At 41.7% G+C, this 26,022-nt stretch overlaps 1 protein-coding gene across 2 annotated transcripts in view; it reads right to left on the bottom strand.

The window, feature by feature from the left end:
• dnah9 (dynein, axonemal, heavy chain 9) overlaps positions 1–26,022 on the bottom strand; it is a 211,491-nt gene that overhangs the window by 64,364 nt on the left and 121,105 nt on the right. For both annotated transcript variants that reach the window (XM_050060727.1, XM_050060728.1), the window contains 12 exons: positions 25,592–25,734; positions 22,235–22,396; positions 21,743–21,976; positions 13,627–13,707; positions 12,923–13,102; positions 12,133–12,363; positions 10,471–10,665; positions 9,256–9,375; positions 5,775–5,963; positions 5,020–5,255; positions 4,813–4,935; positions 1,377–1,581 (listed from right to left, as the gene is read on the bottom strand). In XM_050060727.1, coding sequence (XP_049916684.1) covers positions 1,377–1,581; positions 4,813–4,935; positions 5,020–5,255; positions 5,775–5,963; positions 9,256–9,375; positions 10,471–10,665; positions 12,133–12,363; positions 12,923–13,102; positions 13,627–13,707; positions 21,743–21,976; positions 22,235–22,396; positions 25,592–25,734 — 2,099 coding nt within the window. The remainder of the gene's footprint in view (positions 1–1,376; positions 1,582–4,812; positions 4,936–5,019; positions 5,256–5,774; positions 5,964–9,255; positions 9,376–10,470; positions 10,666–12,132; positions 12,364–12,922; positions 13,103–13,626; positions 13,708–21,742; positions 21,977–22,234; positions 22,397–25,591; positions 25,735–26,022) is intronic.

Below are 26,022 nucleotides of genomic sequence, written 5' to 3'. Positions count from 1 at the left end.
ACTGTGTATCTTGGCGTGTTACCGCCACCCGTAGGTCATTGGAATAATGTGAGGCCACTCGCTAGAATGTTCTCATCAATATACTTCTCATTAGTTCAGACTCCAAATCTCCAAGATGGCCACAGTCACAATGCAAATCAATTAGTGAGGTCACGGTGGCTATGTTTATCATTTTTATACAGTCTATGGGCCAACCTTAAAAGCTCCATAATGCTATGAGAGGTGAAAAACTCCACAGGGAGCCCCTCATTCCAACGACTCCCACAAGAAAAGGAAATGTTCATTGACATTTGGAGTACAGCAAATATAAAAGAGTAATGATTTTGTCACACCACAGAAAAATGTGTTATTGAGCACCCAGCCAAATTTGAATGATTAAAAAGCTGCATCCTCTTTTAAATGTAGCACAACAAAGGATTCTCCATCTCGTAACCTTATTGGACTTGGACAGCCATACATGTTTGATCCACCAGAGGCAGAATCAAATTCGGAGCCAGAGGACACTGACCTGCCCAAAAATTAGCCTAGTTCTTGTCAGTCTGAAACAGAATGGTGATTTTTGTTTATTCGTTCAAACAACAATAAAACTCATCAGCTCTAGTTCTTGTATAGTGTAGGGGAGGGGCTTACGCTAAAGGTTGCTCCATTAGGTCAGCGAGCAGGCTTTTAGCCCCGCCAAAAAAAATCCTTGACAGAAGTAGCAAAAAACATTTCTAATATATTTAGATGTAAATCTCAGATTATACTTTACCCTGACTTTAAAAAATTGTGAAATCATGGATAACTTTAGGTAATTGTAGTAACTACTTGTTCTATATACACATGCCACATGGACACACAGGCAACCATACACACAGTTACACACTCAGACACACACAGCCTTGCAGTGTCCCAGTCTCCCTAAGTGAGAAACCCAAAGCCCCATAATTATCACACATCCACTTAGTGTGCCGTTAATCAAAGGCACCGCTGATTGTTTTGGAATCAAAGAGCCCGGACCTGCAGCCTCTTGTGATGTTTAAGGCAGACGATGTTTTCTTGCAGACATGAAGCGTTAAAGATGGGTAATGACGAGCGAGAGAGCTACGCCCGGCTTCTGGAGGCCCCTGACTCCTCTCACTGTTTCTTTTAATTACACCTGCACAGAAGAGATGTTAGGAGCGAAACTCAAAAGCGTCCAACGTGGAACAGTTGTTTGTTCTCTGATAGCACCTGAAGAGCGTGACAGATATTGCTTTCATATCTGCTCAGGTTCACTTTTACATTCCTGTGACATGTCAGATGAAAAGAAATCTCTAAAAAATTCCTCTCTGTTGTTAAATAGCTGTATCAGGTAGTGTATCTCTCTGCCTCCACTGACACTTTGACTTCCTCACCTTCAGCTGTTCCAGGTCAGGTCTTTCCATGCTGACCACCGCAGCCAGCAGCTGGTCTTCCAGCCCATCTCTGGTCACTGTGAAATTTATCAAGGTGCACTGAGCCTGCAGCTCCGGCTGGTAATGAGGGCTAGCGAGCTTGGTGTGCAGGATGAGGCGGAAACTGGGGTTGTACTCGCACTCCTTGTCTCCGATTTTTATGCACCTGTTGTGATAAACAAGGACTGGATGTGTGTTTGCTGATTGTTACATTATGCACATGTGGAAAGTCTACAGTATATGACAATAGTGTTTTCAGTTAAAGTAAGTGTGATAACATTTAGCACTGCATATCTGTGTGAACTCAAAATGTACATGTCAATCAATTATGATTTCCATAAACAACCAAGCAGAATTGATCATTTCATCTTCAGATCATACAGCATCCTATCCATCATGTGAGAGGTGAATGACACTGACAAGATGACATCTTTGGTAAAGGAAGGCCACTATGAAACACATATTTATTAAAAACATGATTGATATAAAATGAATACATGTGGCACTAGTGGTGGCACTACACATCTTTATTATGAAAAAAGTATATAACACAGTTTGAATTAAGAAGGTTGAGAGTTTACGTAAACACGCATTAGGCCACTTACCTTTACTTTAGTGATCTTGTGTCCCTCAAATTGCTTAATTGCTGTTTGAATGCATACTCTGCATGTTTTAAATCACAAACTGAGGAATGAGCAAGGATTCAATGCCACCTTTCCATTCGTGGCAGTTTTTGATAGTAGGTGCCACAGACACATTTACAGGGGATATTTGACACCTTTTATGCAGATGTCCAATCAATGTTGATGGTAAATGTAGTCGACTGAAGCAATGAATGCCTTAGTGTGTGCTATACTGATCAAGGAAGCTGAGTTCACAGCAGTATTATCTGTTGTTCTTCCTGATATTCAGCACCATCATTTGATGTGGCAGTGACATAGGTTGGATTTTGCCTCCAGGTAGCCAGGGGTTCGTGATCTTGACTCTGCTCAAAATGAACTTCACTTGTATTGCAAGCTAACTACGTTTCCAACAGTGGAAATGGCATCTCAAAAAAATCTGTGCAGATGATGTCATGGATAAAGATACATTTCATATTGTTTGGGCTAACTCAGATACGAAGCAGATTCAGGCCCAAAAATACGGCCATAAAAATGCAGTGGAGAAAGGCTGGGGCTGTGGCTGCAAGTAGAGGATATGGCCGGTGGGGAACCTCCAGAACCTGAGCTGCTGAGAGCAAACAGCGACTGGTGGTGCCTTTGCTGAATGTGCCCTTTGTTGCTAACAAAAACTTTGTGCTGCAATGATTTTCAGAGGAGGCAGTTTTTGTTGGATGCTGTCATCGATGCGCGGAGGGCCCTGAGAGAGCCTATATTTACTCCTTACTTGAACAGATATGTGCTTAAGAACTCCTTCAGGATCTTGACGATAAATTGGTTACCTAACGCCATGTTTTGGCCAACAAAGTACTAGTTATAGGCTACTAGGCCAGTAATTGCTAGAGGTGTCAAAAGCATAGACTATAAAAATAAGAACCAGAGGCTTGTGTGCAATGCATCCTAGTACACGTAGGCACTGCAGGCACAGCTACGCGAGCAGTAGAACTCTGTTTTCTTGGTCAATATAGTACACAATGAGGAATTTATTGCTTCAATTGACTACACTTACCATTAACACTGATTGGACATCTACAAAAACGGTGGTGAATTATCTCTTTAAGTCAGAAACAAAACTGGATTCAAAGCTCACTCTTTAATTTGGTTGACGAAACAATCTCAACTCAGGTGCTCTGTTTGAAGAGATCCAAAGAGAACAGCTACTACATGGACTTTGAGGTGAGGTTTTTTTCAGTCAACTGGTGTTTTCAAGATCAACAATTAACTCATTCAAAATTTTAAGCCAAGGTAGACAAGAAGTCCTTAAAATATTTATTCATCTATATTTTACAGGACGAATGAGAAACTCCATCTGCTTTTTAACAAAATATGACAAGAATAAAAGCTACTAAATATAACTTGAGGTTGTCTTGAGATATTGTCTTGTCAGCAGGAAAGGTTCAATACTCAGCCCTGATTCACAATGTTAAGTACACTTCGCAAAAAAGGAACACGTATTCATCCCAGTATAACACCAAGTCAGTTAAACCTCAGGGATATCAATCTGTCCCTTTAGGAAGCACAAGTGATTGTGAATCAGTTTCACCTGCTTTGGTACAAATGAAAGTTACAACAGGTGCAACTGATAGGCAAAAGCAAGACAACCCCCAAAAAGGGAATGTTTTAACATGTGGTGGCCACATAGAGTTGCTCTCTCCTCATCCTTCCTGGCTAATTCTTCTCTAGTTTTGTGTTCTGCTAGTGTCCTTGTCACTACTGGCAGCATGAAGCAGTACCTGCAACCCAATCAGGTTGCACAGGTAGTCCAGCTCCTCCAGGATGGCACATCCATACGTGCCTTTGCTAGAAGTTTTGCTGTGTCTCCCAGCACAGTCTCAAGAGCATGGGGGAGATACCAGGAGACCGGCCGTTACACAAGGAGAGCTGGACAGGGCCGTAGAAGGGCATCAACCCAGTAGCAAGACCAGTATCCGCTTCTTTGTGCAAGGACGACCAGGAGGGGCATGGCCAGAGCCCTATAAAATGACCTCCAGTAGGCTACTGGTGTGCATGTTTCTGACGAAATTGTCAGAAACATATTAAGTGAGGGTAGCATGAGGGCCTGACATCCTCTAGTAGGATCTGTGCTCATAGCCCAACATTGTGCAGCTCGATTAGCTGGATTGGTCAGCCACTAGCATCCTGTGCTCTTCACAGATGAGAGCAGGTTCACATTGAACACATGTGACAGGCGTGAAAAAGTCTGGAGACACCGTGGTGAACGTTATTCTGCCTGTAACATCATCTAGCTTGACCTATTTGGTGGTGGGTCAGTGATGGTCTGGGGAGGCATATCCTTGGAGGGTTTCACAGACCTCCATGTTATATCCAACAGTACCCTGACTGCTGTTAGGTACTGGGATGAAATCCTCAGAGCAATTTTTCGGACCTTACACTGTTGCAGTGGGCCCTGGGGTCCTCCTGGTGTAGGACAATGTCCAACCTCATAGTGTGTAGGCAGTTCATGGATGAGGAAGGCATTGATGCCATTGATTTGCCCTCTCATTACCCTTGCCTAAATCCATAAGAGCACCTATCGGATGTTATGTATCGGTGCATCCAACGCTTTTGGTTGCCATTGACCGTTGTTTCATCACTTTGTTCTCAACAAATTAAACAAGGTGCATCAGTAAAGATTTTAAACTTGAGTATGCATTCATCAAGATCTGATGTCTGATTTAAGTGTTCCTTTCATTTTTTTTTAACTGTGCAGTTTTTAAAAAGTTAAAAAGTATTTTTACCTGCCCTTCTTTATGGTTTCTCTGCCCAGCAGAGGTCCAAGAACAGGATCCAATGTTTCCTCCAAATTCTCTATCAGAACCACATCACCTGCTGCCAGTGCTCTCTCTATGGCATCCAGGTACCTGTCAGGATAAAACAGCAGGATGCCTCCATCAAAATCTTGTCTAAAAATAACCATGAGCACATTTCACCATAAAGTCTCTTACCCTCTCTGTCCGATACGAATGACACGTAGGTTTTCTCCATATTTGGTCTTGATCCACTTGATACCCTGCAGCTGGGGGTCCACCATGAGGGGCCAGCGCTGGCAGGAAGTGAGAATTGTGGCGTTCTCTGTGGACATCCTGTCAGCGGGCAGCCCCTCGTTCTGCCAAGCCGCAATGTCAGCGTCATCTGTCAGCATGGTCAGAGGGTCCAGGTCAGGTGTCACTGGGATGGGAACCTTACAGATGAAAGATAGTACATAAAAAGTTTGAATCACAGTTATACAGTGCTGTTTCCTAAAACAGGAGTATAAAGCTGGAATTATCTTTAACACAAGCACTACAGTGGAGACTGTGCATGTGGGTTTTGATTTATTGTTCAGCCTCTGATTTCCACCAGCATCAGAAACTTGCAGGAGAAAACATATGCAGCTCATACTGACCAATCACAGTTCTGGTCTCCATGTGGAGGAGTAAATTGTGTATTTACTGTTTTGTATTTTCAACTGTGGACTGATAAAAAAAAGTTTGGTGCTGTAGTGAGTAGCTAAAAAGTTAATACTGAATAGAAAAAAAGGTATTTTTCATAGCTCTGGTTCTAATGGTTATGTTAACACTGTACTTGGAATGTGCCTCCCCCCCCGACAGTTCTTGTGGGCTCAATGAAATATCTCCATAGATGAGTTAAATTTTTGAGGACGCACACACAGCCACCACCCCTTAATGCATGAATATAAATCCCACTTAGGGACACCCACCTTTAGCTGACTGAGATAAGGCCTCCAGGTGTTGTCCATAAGCTGGAGCCTATAGCGCTTGGTGAAGTATCCAAGGTAGGAGATGAAGGCGGTGATGAGGAGGACGTCCCCACACAGAGTCCTCTCCTGCTTCTTAAAGTTTTCTACGGCCTCTGCCCAGCGGACATTCTCCGATGCCAGACCCCCTACCTGAAACACAAGGATGGACGAAGACCCGTTGTTTTTTATTTTTCTTACATTGCTATAGCATTTTCCCCACGGGAATCCTGTAAAATCAAATCTACATTAATGTATGGCTGCCATCATCAACGCGGAGCCTCGCGAACATCAGGAAATCTTAAGAACAACACTGACTTGCTCCCTTCAAGTCCTTTTTTATTAGGTTTTCATATTCTTTATCACCTCTCTGCTCATGTACCAACACCTCTACTCTTTAGTGCAGCAATGATCCAATTTCCCTTCAGGGATCAATAAAGTTCACCTTAATATCTTATCTCTTCCAAACTTGAGAGATCCTGTACTTTGATTCAGACTGTAACTTCTCAGCATACGTCATAGAGAGATTGTGCACTTCAGCAAGTTGACTGCATTTGCATTGATATTTGTGACCGACTAGCAGATAAGCACAACCTCTCGTCCTTTTGTTGCTCCTGTCAGGCTTTTGATATCTTCCTCTGAATAATTCAGATTATCATACTAACAGTGTCAACACTCATCCTTTTGTTGTGCTGCTGTCAGCAGTTGATTTGCACACAGGTAGATGATGGTGGGGCTTATATGTATGTGTGTGGTTATGTATGTGTGTAAACATATGTAATGTGCACTTAAGAGAGACAGCTGCACTAACAAGCAGATAAAATATAGCTTTTGGGTATATGCCTGTATAAATACAGGTTTGGGCACTTGGGGTGTAATGCAAAAGCTACTCAGTGATGTTGATAGGTTTTCAATGTAGTGAGTCCCCAAAACCCACAGGTGGTAGTTTGAGTGGGTCCCAGGGAAACTGAGAAGGTGCTTTTGGACCAACTGTAGTGTTAACCTTGTGTTTGATGTTATATGGTTGTATTAATGACTATGTTCATTCATGGAAGTTGAGAATGTTTTTAAAAAACTAAATAAAATCCAAAATCTAAAATGCAAATTTCACATCTTGAGTTGGGTATGGATAGCACCAAAATCATCTACTCAGTAAAGTGAATCAAGTCTGATTTTTTTTTTTCAACATGACATCCCTGGACAGTAGAACATCATTGGGTCATCGACATGAGTCAATACAGTATCTGCTCTCACAGCACATGTTGTGATGTAAGTTTACAGGAATATCTATAGTAATATCCTACATCTATGTGAATTCTGGTACATTTCATGAACCTAAAAATATACACTGCCACCTTCGCCAGGCTTCGGCGGCGCACAGAGCTTTAGAGAGCGGGGTATGAGAGCAGGCAGGGGGTGGGCAGGTGTCAGATCTGTGCAGAGTTTCATTCTCGGTGGTTTCTGTGACACAATGAATACTTTCAAAGTAAGTAAAGTCATGTGATGCTACTGTTTCTATGATTGCAACACAGATTTGTTGTTCACAATGTAGCTTAATCGGGGGATATAATAGGGTTCATGCTCAGAACTTTTTGATGGTGACTTTACTGCCTTCTTTCAGATTTGAATGCCTAAGGGACGCAGGACATGTATCTGGGAACATCACTTTCTAATTGTGTCCATTTCTGTCACACAAAATATCTGTGTTTATTTCTCTATTCAGATTCATACATGATATTGTTAGAATTCACCTATACTGCTTCAATATCAATAGTTTTATCTGTTTCCTACTATCATTTATACTCCTTGTATATGTTTCTATTTGGGGTGTAACAATCCATCAATATGGATCTATATATCAATTCAACGATCAACGATCCAATATCATCAATGCAAAGTGAAAACATCAATCCATATGATCATCTTTCTGTTACAAATTCATTTTTAAGTTTGTTTAAAATTCAATATTGTATCATGATAAAACTGGTGATTTACACCCCTAGTTTGTATCTTAAGTAAAACTGCTAAATTAAAATAAAAAATAAATTATGTAAATCATAGTGTAATATTATATCAAAGAAATACTTCACCCACCAAATGATCATTTCTATACAAGAGACTCGCCCCGTGTTACACTGAATCCATGAGGAAAACTGTGTTTTTCTTACTGCTCCACAGAATCACAAGAATCACAAATCAGACAGTTCGTGATGAATTCAAGTCATAGGGGTCTACGTTTATAATAGCAAAATATATCAAAACATCTGTTCACAAACTCTCACACAACTCGTGCAGTATAATAAGTCTCAGTTATCCTGCTGTATGCTCAGTACTTCAGTCACCATTTAAAATACTTCTCTCTAAACAGCAGTGACACACTACTCCTCTGTGCCTGAGACTGTTTATGCAAAGTGTTTGAAATGTTAAGGTATTAGCCAAAGTGCATGTGTTTTGGAAACACTGAGCATACAGCTAGATAACTGAGACTTGGATTATACTGCACAAGTTGTGTGAGAGTTTGTGAACAGATGCTTTGGTATAGTTTTGCTATTGTTGACCACAGCCCCCCATTGAATCCCCAAGAATTTTTTTGGTTTTTGGAGTCTTCGTATACCGTGAAGTCATTGAAGGAAAAGAAAGTTTTCTTCCTTAATTTAACCAACAGAGTGAGCAGCTGATATACAAATATTTTTTGGGGAGGTTAAGTATTCCTTTAATCACACTATAAAGCATGAATTGCAGGTCTGTCCTGCACTGCACAACAAATCTGGTAAACACTGATGCAAAGTTACTGATGCTCAATATCTGAATATTAACATAATAACTTTAAATTGTGCTTTTAATCTATCTGACTACATGCTGACAAATCTTCATCATGAACTCTTGCTGCTTTGGGTGCCAGCAGTTCCTGTTTGCACTGTACAGTCAACCCAATTACTCTGATACTGAAGAAAACATCCGAATCCAATGACTATGAGCCTTTTCTGTGACTAAGCACATTTCTGGACGTCTATTCTGAGTGGACAGTGGAAACCATGACATCACCAGTAAAGAGTGGGCTCAGTGGGCTGTTGCAAAGTGCATACTGTATATTGTCTGTGTGTTTGAAATGTTATTAGTTACGAAGCTGAGAAGTTGTGTTATGCTGAGAGAAATATTACAGTAAGAATTAATCTGAATGCATTATCTGTTCATAATAATGCATTTGTATTGGTTTCCACCCATACTAAACATATATGTATGTGCATTTAAGAAATGACAGTCACACTAACAAGCAGAGCTAAAAATAGTTGGTGGGTATATATATATATGTACCAATTTGTACCCATCTGTATCTATCTGAGGGAAGGAGCAAGTGGGACAGATGGGAAAGAGAGTGTGTTTGTGTGTGAGTGTGTTGGTGGGATGCTGATGCTCTGCGTGACCCTGCTGTTGCCCTCCTCACCAGGCGGTTGGCCAGGGAAATGGTGCGCGCGGTTGACTCTGCTTCCTGTTGGCACTTTAGCTTGTCTGCGGTGGCTTTCTCAAACTTGGCTGTCAGCTTGGCCAGGTTCTCATTAAGGTGCTGATAGGCCACAAACACACAGACAGACACACACAGGAATAGAGACAAATTGGCACTTGTTAAAAATACAGCGTGGTCATAGAGAATCTTCAAAGACAAAGATAGCTAAAGTCTGCCTGTGAAAGAAACTTGCGAGTGTGAGAAAAGTTGGGTAAAACTTATCATTCCCTCCGCTATGGATTTATTTGGCATATGGAAGCAATTAGCACAAGGACAAACAGGATTAATCGGTGGAGAGGCACACAGGTTCAGTAGATTAGTTTGAGGATTGCTAATTCCCCTTGGCTCCGAACCTGCTCTCCGGGCGATCTGACTGAGGGCTGAAAAATGACAGCGAGAAGTCATGCTGGATCTTATTAAGACTCGTCACTCTGCAGGGTTTGATGTAAGCAGCCGACGCAGCGTCCCGAGCACCACGCTCTGCTGGGGCTCTCGGGCGCTCTGATGTGCTGAATGTCAAACGCCACTGAGAAACAATTATTTACAGCTGCTTTTATCAATAGGGGTTTTAAGTTGATGGATTTGTTTTTAGATTAATGAACAGTAAAAGCCTTTAATGGCACTTACACCAGCTTTGTATTGATGAAATGCTGGTGGTATATCACTTCTGGCAGAGCTCATGTGTCAACTGTCACTCAAGCTTTGATAAAATAATTCATATCCTGAATTTTTGCCTCTGCTTATAGCCTCTGGTTGTTTTTACTTTATTTCTGTGGCATCAAATTCTTATTGGGCTGCATATCTTCTGGGTTTAATAGAGTTGTTGATGTCTGTTGAAATCTTTGCAGCTAGGTGCTGAGATTTCTGGCTTTCACAAGTCATTTTTCAGCCCACATTATGTTTTGTACTAAAGTCAGCCCACAAACTAAAGTTTTAAGATGCTCTTTAGTGTTTGTGTGAGTGAAGAAATGACTAGAAAACAACAAGACCTCAAAGAACACTAAGTCCTTTCTTTAATAAAATGGTAATACTGTTTCATATATTATATCCTCAGGATTTTACATCTTGAAATGTTCTTCTTTTTCGAGTACAAACTTGGCATAAAGCAAATAAACTTTTCATTTCCTGTATCCCTCGTCCAATGTGATGGCTTACATTGATCTTGCTTTTGATGGCGGCAAGCTTCTCCTGTGCAGCAGCCAGTTCTGCGTTGGCCTTGCTCAGAGCCTGACGCTTGGGCTCCACCTCACAGTAAACCTCGTAGAACTTGACAATGTTTAAAACCCAGGAGCACAGGCCGGCCGCCGCGTTCGACTTGGAGGCAATTAGATCTGGCTTGAACTCTGGATCCTGGAGAAGATCAAAAAGATGAAGAAAATAAAACACCGCTCAAACACACCACCAGGGCAAGATCTGATCAAAATTAAGCTAAAGGTTCTGTCTGTAACTTGCAGAAAGTCCTTGTTATTAATGACACTGATGGCTCTTAAGAGATCAGCAGTCAGCATTCTGTTTCTCCGGCTTGCACTCGTAAGCACACGTGAGCATCTGAGAATCGGCTAAAACAGTGACATGTCATACACAAGACTGACTGGCATGTTGATGGAATGTTAGAAAGAAATATTACAGTTATATTTAGAATAAAGCTACTATCTGCAGTGTTTCTATATTTCATTTGGACCTCTAGCTCCATAATATTAACTAGCTTGAATGTTACAAAGCAAAGAAGGGCAGATCCACGCAGCATAGCTACAGCTAGCTAGTTAACCTCCACTTAGATTATGATTAGCTAGTTGGCTGCCCAGCTGGCTGTTACCGAGCTATGCAGCATAGTTGCGTCGTCACATTAGCTGATAAAGTAATTTGCAAACCAGCCCCATGGGTCTAGATGAATGTGCTAATATTATCCACTCAAGACAGCATTTTGCTCCCCGGGATAGACACCAATTTGTCCGCGTTAGCAAGCAAGGTAACGCTAGAGAGAGAGATGAGGCATAATTTCCCGGAAAATTCATCCCAAGTCCTTCTCATAGAAATTAGTCCGCAGATTGTTATACGTAGGCAAGCATGACAGTCAGGGGAGGTCTCAGTTTTTACATTATGTTACAATCTGTTCACCCACTGGCAATAAAAAGTGAATAATATGTGTACACATTTACGTACATTACCACTAAGACCACAATCAGGTTTTCTGCACTCTCAAGGAGGGTCATACTGCCGACCTCATGTCTCGGATCCATAGCTCTGTGAGTCAATGGGAAGAGAGCAGGGTCCCTATATGTGAGATGCGTAACTTCCTTCTCCCCCTTTTTTTCCCCTAAATTCTATTTTGGCAGTTTTGAAAATGGTCATGTTTCTCTGCTTAGCACTTTAAATACTGTTGGCAAAATATTTTTTTGTAGATCAAAAAGTAGCTGAGTATGCTTTCTTGTAGTGTGATGTCATGTTTTAACATTTGTTTATGGCTACCAATATTAAATATTAAAGGTCTTTTAAAAGACCTATTAAATCATGTTACAACAACAGTCTGGAAACTGAATCACTGTGGGTACAGAGTGAATTTTGGCTTTATCTGCAGCACCTGCTCCATTGAACTTCATAATCAGGGAGGCTGTTAAATTTGCAACGCTTAATTAACTGGTTGATTTTTCTCTGGCTGTCATTTGGACGCTTGACAGCCATAATGTGCCACTGTCATGGTAGTCACGCCCCTGTTAAATGTCTGACTTATTAGTTGAGTTTGCCAAGCGGAAGACATTGCACGCTGTGCGCTGTTAGCACGTACTTTAATGGATGAGAGTTAATTGGGACGCTCACCTGCAGGTAAGGCTGAATAGCTTTCAGGCAAGCCTCTGGGATGTTCTCCTTGTTGAAGTTTATCAGAGAGTCCAGGAATGTGTCCACTTTGGCCATCATCACCTTTGCCGCCTTCCAGCTGCGATCCTTGGGCACTTTGCCGCCGACTGCTGTCAGGACCATGACTGCCGCTGTGACGTTGGTCACAGCGGCCACCGGAGAGCCGAACGACTTCAACTCTGTCAGGTTGTTCTGAAGTACAGAGGGAGTAATGGATGGAAAATGAAAGAGCTATGATTTAATTGAGTTTGAACAACTGCATATCTTTGCTGTCTGCTGGGGGAAAAAGAAAGAGAAAAAAGGATAGGATTAGACTAAAGGAAGAAGAACCTGTGCTGACTTTGAGAAGACAACAGAGAATTCTAATTAGGGCATCTTTAGAGAGCTCTAAGCAGTGATTGAACTGTCTGTTCTGGTTGTTTGAACAGAGAGCACCTTTTAAACACAGAGGGTGTTTTTGAAAATCCCAGAGGCTGCTCATAAACCTACGCGGGATGCGGGGATGAAGTAAAATGCCTGCAGAACATACAGAAGACATTATTTTAGCAAAGACCCAGCTAAAGCCTGTGATTCAATAATCTTTTCTACAGTTCAAGGCCTGTGTGGACATAACTTATTCCACTGAAGCTGGGAAAACTAAATCAAACAAAGAGAAAAGAACACAACCCTTCTTAAAAAGAAGAAAACTAAGAAAGAAGGGTATGATGGAGCAAATCAATACGACACGGCGGGGGATATAGGAGTGACTGACCTTATTGAGAGTGTTAAGGGCATCCTGAGCAGCAAGGAGAGCTGGTTCTGCCTTGGCCAAGTCCTCCTCGCAGTCTCTCTGTTTGCCGCTGACCACCACAGCAATGGCTGCCACCTTTTGCTCTTCCTCATCAGCCACTGCCTTCTCCTTGGACACCTTCTCAGTTTCTATCCCAACCACCTGAAGACAGCACACAGGATTTATTGCTGGGATAATGGTGCAAGTTCAGCCAGTGGCTTAGTTTTCACAGCATGGGTACAATGGAAGATAGAACCTCATAAACAAATAATCTAGTGTTTGAACTAAAAACAAGAGACAAACTGTGAAATTACTGGTGACTTAATATTCAACAAAAACTAGAGGTTACATTGATCTGTAAAACAAAATAACAGAAGATGTAAAAGATCACAGGTCCAGGCTATAGGGAGCAGTTTCCACACCCAACACATTATTCTATCTGTGGATTATCCAGAGCAAATATGATATTGTTCTTGGAAGGATTGTTCGTAAGCGAAATTCAATTCACCCCTATTGTATTGGGGTCACTGCAGAAATCTCAACAGATGAAAACCTGGGCAGATAAAACCCAAATTATCTGCATGACTAGACACCACTAGAGGTTCTGGACAATAAGTGAGAAAATACTAACACTGAACAATGATATTTTTTTCATAGTGTGTCTAAAAAGGAGCACATGTTCTTGCCTGGATCAACTTGTCAGCGTCCTCGTTCTTCTGCTTGAGTTCCACTTCCTGAGCAGCCAGCTTGGCCTTAAGGTCATCCACCTATCAGAGGATAAGACAGAGAGAGCAAGAGGTCAGGAGGATGTGACGGGCTGATAGCTCAGCCGAGACTTAAGAGATCTGGATGAATGAACTGCAGCTCATATTCACTCGACCAGAATGGAGTACTCTCTGTATGTAGGCTTATCAATCTACCCATAATTCAAACTTCAGCATTTTGTCTGTAAAAAAACAAAGAAAAAACATGAAAGAAGACGCATATAGGTATCTTTCAGGACCTTCGCCTCGCTCAAAAGCATAATAACATTACTTCAGACGCTGGCTTCTGGCTCGCCTCACCATAGTTTATCACTTGGCAGTTCACAGCTTCGTACCGCAACAAAATTTCTCAGGAAGCCATTGTGTCTGGCTGTTGTTTGCCAAGAAAGAGTTCTCTCACTGTCTACAATCACAAATGTAGTCAGTTTGTAATCAGTCAGCTTAAGAGATGCTGGCAGGTGTATTTTTTTTTTTAACTTTGGACAGGCTAGCAGTTTGTCTCGCATTTCTGCCTATGCTAAGCTAGGCTAACCACTTCTCGACACCATATATTATATTAATCTCCCAGTATTTCCCTGAGAATTTTTTTCCAGCAGCGGTGCTAGGGTGCATGAGTTTTATTTTGCAATCCCATGAGATATTTAGTGGCCTCTAACACGAGGAGTGCTTTAGACACACATTTGTCCACAGATGTCAAATTTGGCGTGATAAAAGCTTTCCCTACCCTCATATGCTCTTACAATGGCCCCTGCACATCAGGGCAGATGTAACATTTGACTTCTAGGGCTCTAGTTTCCCGGCGCAGCGCAGGGTCGCGAATCCCGCGCAGAGCTAGTTTCGAGCAGCGCAACCCGAGGCGCGCTCAGTTTGGTAGTTTGGCAGACCGAGGTGCGCTGAGATGGGTGTGGCGGCGCAGCAGGGGGAGGTGTCGACAGATCCAGCTTGGCGCAGTGACAGTTTCGTGCCAAAAGGCTTCACCGAAGGTGCGCTAAAAGCTCGCCAGCTGAAACCACGTCTACTGTCAGGGGGAGCGCAGCCGGTGTAAGTCGAAGTTTGGCTGACCAGCGGACAGTGCGCACATGTCACCAAAACCTCACAGGCAGGTTTCCAGAATGTCAGGCACATTAACAATGCAATAAATACCCACAAAAACCACTATTCAATGCAACTATCAGCACATAAATATATCTTTATATCGACTGTCCCGTCACATCTGATGTCAGATCAAAGGGGATTGGCACCGTTTGGCATTTGGCACGTTTGGCACGCGTAATGGAAACCCAACCTGATTTGATTAACACAGCTGCAAACTAATGAGTTCACATCCCTCTCAGCCAACCACAAACAGCCACAGCATCAGATAGGGAGTATATATTCAGCATCTGTCATCTTAGAAAAGTCAAAAGAAAAGAAACAGAGTGAGACTGCGAGAGAGAAAGAGAGAGCGCGCGCGCACGAGAGAAACGCAACATTGATTTACAATTGTGGTGACCTCCTCCCAGGCTACCTTTGCATCATCAGCCCGTGGAGGTCTGCTCGCAGTTCCGTATATTCGGACACTGCGAGCTTGGACCTCCCGGACCAAAACATCAGTTTCCTCCTGGGAGAAGTTTGGCCGTCTGACGCTGCTGCTCTCTTCTGCCATGGCGAATTGAGTAAACTCTCATTACGCCTTCGCGCGGCGCATTTAAGGGCGAGGAGAGGGGCTCATTTGATTGGTGTGATGTGTGTAAAACCCACTCCACGCCTTCTCTCCTCCCTCTTTCCGACTTGCGCAGGTAGGAGGGACGGAGGTGGGAAAGAGGAGTAGCTGCGCCAGGGGGCACGGTGTGCCAAACTTACAAAATCCGCCTGGCCACACCCAGTTGGCGAAGCGCAGGTGCGCTGCGCCCCCACCGCACCCGGTCTGCGAAACTAGAGCCCCTAGTGTTTCAATCAATACTGTGACTCTAACATTGCTTGTAAGGTCAATTAATGACTGTTTACAAGAAGAACACTATACAAGTTACCCACGTAGAAATGTATCCAAATAGTTTGAGAGATTTTGAATAATGGCATAAAAATTAAAATTTGTTACAATTAACCTGGTCTCCCCTGATCGACCAGATATTTCCAAGAACAGAGACCAAAGGACTCAAATGCAGAAAAGGAAGAGCTGGTATACTTAAAGATGTTCCGTCGGTCATGTGGACACATACAGGACAAAGGCTAAATGTACACAAAGTAAACACAGGGATACTCTGAAATGACAGAGTGTGTCCAGTCTACTAACATGGGAGGGAGAACAGACCACATGCGCTAATATGAGGGGAGTAGTCAATAGAGCAAAGGGGTTGGGCTGCTGACAATAATCTATTTTTATCCCATTAAATGATATAAGTAGCAATCAGTGTGTATATCATGGACACTAATGAATCTATCACTATCATCTAATTGAATCTCTTCGAAAGACCGATTATTTGTTTTCAGTGTTTGTATCCACGTTGGATCGTATTAGTAATACAATCGCTGATCGAGCTCAGTGGCAATTTAATTGAAACCTAAACATCTCCTTGATTCTTCAAAGCAATAAAGAGGATTCTGTGGCTTAGGAAAGCTGAGCAAATAAGCTTCACAAAGGGCCTAAACCTTTGCGGATAACATTTTGTGCCCTGCAGGATTGTGCCATGGACCGTGCATGTGACCTTTAATCTATTACTGGAAAAAAATCTTAGTCTGTCCAAGCAGATAAAGGGGCAGGAAAAGATGAATGGCATGCATATCTAGGGAAAAAAATAAAAGCTTTAGGATCAAGAGCTGCTATCAGCACACACACAAACACAAAAGCACACCACCAAGGACGGTTGTAAAGAGAAATTAAAGCTGTTACAAACTCCTCATAACTCCCCGACAAATAGGGCTCTGCATTACCGTCCGACTCCATCAGAATGTTGCACTGGGGAAATAAAAACAGACTGTTTTTCATGCTTGTCTTTCAGCTAATTAACAAACAGGAAATCAGGCCAGAGGGAAGACGGCCCTTTCGGGTTGCGACGATTCCGCGCAAAAGATTCAGTCGAACACTAGACGAGCACCAAGTGAGCCATCAACATGATGAATAGGCAGGGGGGAGACAAGAGAGGGAGGAAGGGAGAGGTGGGGGGAGAAGAAGGACAAAGTAATTGGTGGGAGACATGGGTGATATTCAATACATCTGAGCAGCTTCTGTGTTTATCCACTGCAGATGGAAATCCAAGCAGGAAAGCATGTCTCTGCTGTGACTGTATAAAACAACCCACTCTCTCTCACTGCTGCTGTAAATGTAGATTACAACAACTGTTTCTTAAGGCAAGATAACATTTGATACCAAAGCAGGAGACTACACCCGTTCATCCTCGTGTGTGATGGCTTATGGACTTGTGGTGACTAAGTATAGCTTCATTCATGCAACAAAGAGACATCTGGCTGAGTGTGTGTTTGAAGGGAAAAAGTCTAATTCCAGTTTTTATCCTTTTCAGGGAAACCTGCCATTTTTTATTCTCCTAATGCAAAGAGCTGTCATGGTGCAGCTGATTCCGGTTACAGATGAGGTTAAACACCACTCTGGTGACTGCCAGGAGTCACTAAATGCTGCTGATATTACAGTTTTATATTCATGAATGAGATTTTTTTTTTTTTTTTCAAAACAGTAAGTTGAAATCTCTGAACAATTACTTTGTTGTTGACAACAGATTTGGATTTCTCATTAATTCAAACATATTGCACATTTTGGCATGTGTGCAAAGAGTAAGTCAGATCGTCTACAATTGGCACTATAATTACTTGCACATGGCTTGCTAATCAAAACTGATGAGTTGATTCTCAGTGAAATTGTCAAACTCCTCAAAACTTCTAAACAGTCTTTCATTGTTTGAGCCATCACAAACAAAACGATCTACTCAATTATCAAAATCTGTCAGGCGTACATGTATATTCCATAAATATCTCTGGCATGGAATGTTTGTGTGATGTGACGTCTGCTAAAGTGGCACAATGCATGCCAGGTGACAGTAATGAGCTTGGAATCATGATCAACCAATCTTTCTTTTGTTTGTATGGGGGTTTTTTTTTGCACTGATGTCATTTTGTGGCAAAATTTCTGTTCACTGTATATGACTTTACATGAAAAATCAAAGGTGAAATTTATGTTTACAGTACATTTAACACAATGCTACACAAGTAAATGTAATGTATCGATTTTTCATATGTATTGACCTTCTGCTGAAACGTGAAGTCCCATGCACCAGTTGTGACAAGTGCATTTACAGTACAGAATGTTAAGACTGTTTAAAAATGAGCCACAGCAATTGAGAAATACTGCAATACTACTATAAATACTTGCACCAAGACTAGAATGCAAGTACTACTACTTCTACTATTACTACTTCAATTTCAGCTTCTCTTACAACTAGTATTACTACAGCTAGTACTACTTGTTAGTAAGTATTATTATTTCTATTACAACTAGTATTACTGGTACCCCTGTTATTACTATTACTTAGGGATCCTGAACCCTCTCAAACATCAAATTCAATGGCTTTTCAAGGAATTTCCAGGCTGAATTCCCTCAAATTCAAGGACCCAACATGGCACAGATTGATTTGCTGATCAAGGTTATAATTACTGTTATAACAATGAGAATGTTTATCATGAGAAAAAGAAAGAGAGAGAAGCTTGAATGTGTGAATACCTTTCAACTGTGCCGTGACACAGGCAGAGATGGCAAACCATATCAAACCATTTTTAATTTCTATTCTTCTACAACATATCTAAACTCCAGCTCTTCTAATGATTCATGTCTATTTACAAAAACTTTTAATGCCTTGATTGAAATTCAAGAACTTTCAAGGATTTCAAGGATCCGAGGGAACCGTGACTATTACTACTGCTGCTAGTTCAGCTGCTCCTAATATTACTTCTACTGTTACTACTTGTACTTCTTACTTCTACCACTTTTATGAAACATGCAGCTACTAGGACTATTAATATTACTACTTGAACTACTGTCATTAATACTACATTGTAACAAAGGGTGAGGCACATATGTGTGTGCTTTTGTGTGTGAATACAGTGTATGCTTGATCACTGCTCTCAAACGTGCACACACACACACACACACACACACACACACACACACACACACACACACACACCCTTTGCTTTAACTCTCCTTGTTTATCATGACCACAGCAGCCCCTGGTGAGCCTGGGATTCTCTTGCACTGAATGTTAAATAACAGTACTTATAGCAGCACAGCTATCAGTGTGGATGAACTAACAAACACGGGGTGCATTAATGGTGGCTTGCTGCTGTAAAGGCTGTGCTCTCTAATTAGAAGGCTTCTCAATTACCATACAGCCCCTATATACAGTGAGTGTGTGTGTGTGTGTGTGTGTGTGTGTGTGTGTGTGTGTGTGTGTGTGTGTGTGTGTGTGTTGGCTCCTTCCCACAGTAAACGGGTGATGGCAAACAAAAACACAGGACACTCAGTGCCTTCCAATACATTGATGTCACTTATGTGTAAAGGGTGTTTACGCATGTGTGTGATTTTGTGCGGGTGGCATGTGTGGGCATGTTTATGCAAAGCGGAGAGGATGCAGTATGTAGGTGAAAATTATGTGTGTGTGTGTGTGTGTGTGTGGTTTTACATTTACTTGCACAGTGCCACTATAATTAGGGCTGCTTCATACACAGACCCTGTGTTGCATTATTTATATAGCTCTCTTCTGCAAAGGTGTGGAGATGGTAAACATTTGGACAAATGGATCCAGGTGTGGATATTAAAGATGGAAACATCAAATGATGCAAATAAACATTTCCTGAGACAAAATAAAGAGAGGACAAAGAGTCAACCAGGTATTTTTCTACTCTGCGTAAAGCTAAGTAGGGTGGCTGTGTATGGCATATATAAAGTATGGACACCATTACTACTAAGACTAATACTATTTCTACTGCTATTGTGATTATTACTACTTTATCACTCCTTTCTTACAAGTAGAAAACTAACTACAACTGATACTACCATTATTACTGCAATCATTACTACTATACATGGCACTACTTCTATCACACCAGTAAACCAGTGTAAACACTAATGATGTCCTGCTAGACTGAGCTGTAACATTAGTTTAGTGATGCTAGGCAAGCTAGCAGTAGATACACGCCTCTTTTTGCACAGTGATACAGCTGGCAGGTGTGGTCTGGTAGAAAGAAAAAAGTTCCAACATGAAACTGTTCACAATAAGGTCTGTAGATTATCTTGTGTAACCAAGGCATGATTTCTGGAAAGAGGCATTGCTGTTGAGTTTTTTAAATGTATTTTCTGGCGCTTTAAGCACCACAAGCAAAGTGCTAATTAATTCCATGATAGTAGAGAGAAGGCAGACATCTCTACAACCAATATCCCCAACACTCTGCAACTCACACCAAAGCAATCTAGATTAATAAAAAGCACTACATGTAACAGTAAAAATATGTAATTTTGGTTTTGGGATGAACTGTCCGTTTAATATACTATTGCAGATCATTTTCATTCCAAAACAAGATGCCAACCATTAGATTAACAGCTGACACCTCTAGTGAGAACTGCAGTGATTCTCAATTTTAGTCAGGGCCTTAGCTTTTTTTTTTTTTTTTTTTTTTTATTCCAGACAGCTAATGTTGACCAATGTACCCCTGTGCTGTCAGTTGAAAGGCATTCATTACCTGGTATGAGAGAAAAGCAGCAGTGCTCAGGGTCCCAATGAACAGAGATGGAGCAGCTGTTTGACTGATAAAAGGAAAGCGTAGCTATTTTTCAGCCTGGGTCATAGTCTTGTCATTGTGGCCATTCTGAATATGAGTCATGCTAACCTGGCAGCTACTTCTCTAGCCAGTACATGAGCTAAATAGAAAGCAACCCACAGCTTCACACATGAAAACAAACTGGCATGAAGCTAGCTTGGTTAGCCAGAAAGGGGATTCTTATGCAGTTAGCAAGAAAGATGGCTATCCTAGAGGACTAATTTCTATGTTCATTTTGGTCAAACTCCGACACAAGTGTGAAATTAATATCTATTCCTACTTCTTAAAAGTGAAATCAGAACAGCTACTAAATGGTAATCTAGGATCTAGACAAATCTGTAAGCTTATGTCTTGTATTTGCTCTAGTAGATGCTTCTGGTCCCACTCCTGTTCCAGACCGATTTCCAGTTGACCTGGCCTGAGTTGAGCCAATCATAACTGTTTATCTAATATGCTGTAGGTTTGATTTGATGACTGACAACTTGCCTCCACCCTCCAACTGCAGGGGGGAAACACAGCAAGCATAAACCTAGTTTCGTAAAGAGGCGCAGTGTTGAAGCATTTTCAAAAACAACCAAGATGGCGGCAGAAGATGTGGAACTTACTGTTAACATACTATTTTCAAATTCTGATGGCATAACCTGCAACACTCATTCACAGACATATTGATGATGCAAGACCATTTCTGCATGCCATAGTCTGCTCAGAGACCATCTATCAGCGCTATGTCACATGTTTTGTTGCCCTGATTGGATATGGGTCTATCCAATTGCCTCCAGAGGCCTTCCAAAGTCAAGAATTAACTGTTATGATTAACTTGTAAACCAACTGATGGATGAGAAGTCCCCAAAGTGCTTTAAAAACAACTATGTTTACAATTCCATGGCATACTCCATATGTTAGTGAGGATCATGGAATATAAACAAAAGCACCAAAGCTGCTGCTAAATGGACTGTGTGGTAAGATTGTTTAGTCAGCTGTTGGACTTTTAAGATCAGCTGTGTAACTGCGACATCATGGGAATTCTGAAATGTAAATGAGGGGTCACGGGCCCCAAACACTAAAAATTGCAAAATTAATTAGGAAAGAACAAATATATTTGAAAAAAAAAAAGATGTAGCCTAATCCATTTGCTGGCTATGATGGCTCAGAATATTATGTAAGATACAGCACTTAAATACAGAATATTTTTTATGAAACCTGGGTTAAGTTCTAAATGGATGCTTGTGGACAGTACCTGAGCGGAGGTGCTGTTGAGCTTCTGCAGGCCGTTCTCCAGCCGCTCCATCTTGGTGGTGAGGTCTTTGCTCTTCTGGCCCAGCAGACTGCGATACAACTTGATCTGTTCCAGGAAAGACTTGGGCGTGGTGTAATTGTAGCGTCGCTCATTGGCCAGGTAGTCCTTGGACATCTGATTGACGCTCATGTGGACGTATGCCATGAATTTACTGACTGATTCTTTCACTTCAGGCTGCAAGAATTATAAATCCCAGAACTGGTTAGTTCACCATTAAAAGAAGATGACTGTGCAGATTTGGCTGGAAAGCAATATTTCCTGAGGCTCGGGTTTCGAATTTAATTTTCGGGTCCTCTGGTCTGCTATTGAAATAAATATCACATTGGTTGTGTCACGGTGCCTGACATTTGAAATTATATTTTCAGAGTGTGAACATCATTTTTGTGGGTGGCTTCGTCCCTGTGTGTATATTAAAGTATGAGCTGTTCTCACCTCAATATTCTCCACCTCCTGGAGGAACTTGAAGCTGACCGACTCCAGCGCCTCCCGCGGCCACTCGTGGAACCAGTCGATGGCTGTGCAGTTCACCACTGCAGGGAACTTCCTGCTGCGAACCCTCAGTTTACTACCAACTGGAGAGAAACACAGAGCCACCTGCAATGCAAGCACACAGACAGACACACTCACCAAGGTCAAACACAACTGATAAAGCACCAAGATCATAGTCATTTTCTTTCTCTGTGAGTACAACTGGAGTCACAGTCACACTGAGAAGAAAAAGGCGGGGGATTCCTGCTCTGATTAGCACTTCTTCATGGTCAAGAGGGGGAAGAATGGAAAACTGCGAATTAATTATTTGCAGCTACATCATTAAGCAAATAAAGCCTCCAGCAAGCATGTGAATTAAAAGAGTGTGTTAAGCTATGGGCTACGTCAGACTGATTTTCACTGTTGGAGACTAACAGCTGGCTTGTTGAGAAGCTCAGCCAGATGCTCGATACCATTAGAAACAAACATGCAGAAGGCACTCCCAAAGACACTACTGATGATAATCAAGGCTGGAGAGAGAAGTCTCTGCATACTTATCTTACAATCCCTGTGACAATGGCTTTACGCTGGAGCTTCACCCAGCTGCCTTCATCGCACTGAACTAAATTGAATATACTTTATTTGAACATTTTGAAAAGGAATATATATACAAAAAAAAAAACAAATAAAACAGCAATAACCCATACATAACGATGACAATATATGACAGACTTTCAATAAGCAACCTAAATTAACTTTTTATGCTTTAAATGGAGTAGGATGAAGCAACATATTTGTCTAGTCCTACTCCTGTTCTATACTAATCCATCAGTACTCAGTCACATAAACCTATTCTCATCCCCACAACTAAACCACTATGTTCATCCTCTTCATACATAATCAACGACACCGTTCAGATGAACACTATATATAGGGTTACAGCTTTCCTTTTATAACATATATTTTAATCATCTTTTCCAAACTGCAACCTTTTTAACTAGTGATTCTTTTATATGAAGCCATTGCAGACAAAACTCCTCAAAAGGAGGCAGAACTAAACATGACCATGTTCTTCATTAATTTTTATATCTCCCCATCATGAAATGGATGGTCATGGAAATCACTTCAATTTCTAGCCTAATCAAAGTGAAATACGTTTCATCGGTTGAATATTATCTGCGATAAATACCACTAGACTAATCAATTTTCTAATTGGTGTTCTATTAGATGTAATATACCAGCAGTGTTAAACATACTTCAGCAAATCAGGACCAAGTTTAAAACCTAATCCAGAGTGGCAATGTGGGTAAATGAACAGAGAACACTACAAAGACAATCAGTATTTCAGTAAGAGCAACAAATAAAATAAAATAAAACACTATTCTTGATTAGATTTTCTGCATCACTGATATGATTACTGTGACAAAAAAAGCACAATGCGATGCATACAGTTTATGCTATTTTAATTGTGTGGCTTTCTTCGGTGGCATTACTTAAAGCTCAACAAGTTTGCATACATATAACGTATGCCTCATCTGGGAATCGTTTTCACTTATAAGGCATTTTCAAACACAACATGATTGGAGCTGTGCTTGCTGCTGGGTTTGGTGCAGCTGTGGCTGTGCATGCGCTTTACTTGACACAGCAACAAGCTGTCATGGGGTGTCACAAAACATAGGAAATAATGGGTGTCAGACTGCAGAGACGCCATTGTTGTATTGTGTCTGAAAAGGTACAGAAAGGCACTGTAGATTGCAGATAGACTGTTGCCTATAGAGTGACACTATTTCCAAATAAGTGTAAGGAAATTTTGGGCTGATTTCAATCCCAAAATCTGGACATAAACTGGACCAGGTTAGTTCTGCAGCATGAGTTGCCATGGTGATCTAGCCAGGTTACAAGAGGGCCACAATTGTGACACTGAAAGCCCAGGCTTAAGACTCAACATAATTCACAAACCCACAAGTCTCGCTTACACCCCTAAGTTCTGGTGTTGTGTCAGCTGGGTCAGAAGAAAAGTGCCTGGAGCCATTGGTGAGGCATTCCTAGCACCAGTGAGAGCAAAAAGTGCACCTACTTAACAGATGGCCTTACAGCTCTGATTTGTGTCTTTGTATTGGCAAAAAATGTTGTAATTTATTCCGACACTTAAATGTGGCCCAGTTCACCTCAGTTCGGCTATTCTAAAGAGAGGAGGGGATATGACGAGGAGGGGAATGTGACGTATGCCGTAAAGCAGCCAAATTTTGTAGTCTTTTTTGTGTCCAGGTTCCTACTCGATCCCCAAAACTGCATAGTGCCGGTGCAAGTGAAACAGACGCTCTCAAGCAATGACGGAGGTGTCATCCAACCTATTGTGAGTTGATGTACCATCACAAGGATCTTGGATATATATTTTGAGGACTCAAAAACTCCATTGTGTTGCTTTAAGAGGTCAAAGAAAAAAGTCAAAGATTTGAGAGAAGTCCAAACACATTAATTTAATCATCCTGTAACCCCTTTAGAGACATCTAACGACAACTTGTGGGAGGTCCCAAAAGCCAGGCTAGGAACCACTGGTCCAAACCTAAATCTACTCCTAGGTCTGATTTTAGTAATGATTTAAATGTTTGTCTTGGGATTTAAACTGGTGCTCACCATGCAGAGTTAGTTCTAAATCTGACTGCCAACATTTTTTGAAAAGCGCCCTTTCCATCCAGACAGACAGAGAGCCAAATAGTTAGAAATCCACTCTTTACAAGCCCGTGCTCATGGGATTGCCTTCCCAATTTATTCACTCTCCAACCCAGAGAGGCTTGAGCTGGGAGCGAGAAGGGGAGGTGGAGGATGTGGGTGGTGGTGGTGGTGGTGCAGCACACTGTAATAATGACAGGATAAGCAACCCCCTGGAATCCCTCTCTCCCGAGGGGGAACAAAGCGGCTACATGTTGGTGAAATTATCTGCAGCTAAACGGCGGCTTTTCTGCTCATGCCGGTGATTTATAACGACGTCCACTGCCTCTGAAAGCATTCAAGTTCATCTGAAAATGTCAGCAAAGAAAATTGTCTAGGGAAAGGCTTCATCATAAAGCCAGCTGTTTATCCAAGTATTAGGGTTTTTTTATTTTTGAATCGTCAATTAGAGTGTGAGGCGGCATGCTATTGCTATATTAAGAGAGGGTGGAGATCATATATGGACGGAGTTCTATGAGAGAAATTTATGACAAACTTCCCTCTAAGGAGAGCCGCTGAGAGCAACTTTCTCTGGATGATTAGTGGTAAATTGCAGAAGAACACACAGTTTTTTTGTCCTGTGCTTGTCTGACTATCTGACTGGTTCACCTTGAGCTGTCGGCGAACCCGGTCGATGAAGAACTTCCAGCAGTTTTCTCTCGTATCCATCAATCCCGAGCCGCGGACCTCTGGCCTCACGCTGCCAATGATGTTCTCCACCTCGTCATCTGGGAACAGGTCAGGAATCTCTCCTTGAATGGACAAAATCACACACGTTATCACTGGGAAGACCACCAAGATTGTGGCAAGCAGTCATTTTGATTTCTCTCTGTTAAACTTGTGCAAGAACTTGCTACAACTTTCTTATCTTCTTAGGATCTGAACTGACACTGAGACTCTTTTATCAAATCTGGGTGTGTTAATAGAGGTGGTGGCAGCAGGAGTTCATACACAGGGCTTATGCTAATGCACAGATCTGCTTTAAGTCACAGCCTCACAAGAGGAGCAGAGCAGGGACTGTCGACACATATACAGCACCT

The sequence above is a fragment of the Epinephelus moara genome, chromosome 13 (assembly GCF_006386435.1).
Source record: "Epinephelus moara isolate mb chromosome 13, YSFRI_EMoa_1.0, whole genome shotgun sequence".
Taxonomy (NCBI): domain Eukaryota; kingdom Metazoa; phylum Chordata; class Actinopteri; order Perciformes; family Serranidae; genus Epinephelus; species Epinephelus moara.
This window is presented reverse-complemented; position numbering and strand designations above follow the sequence as displayed.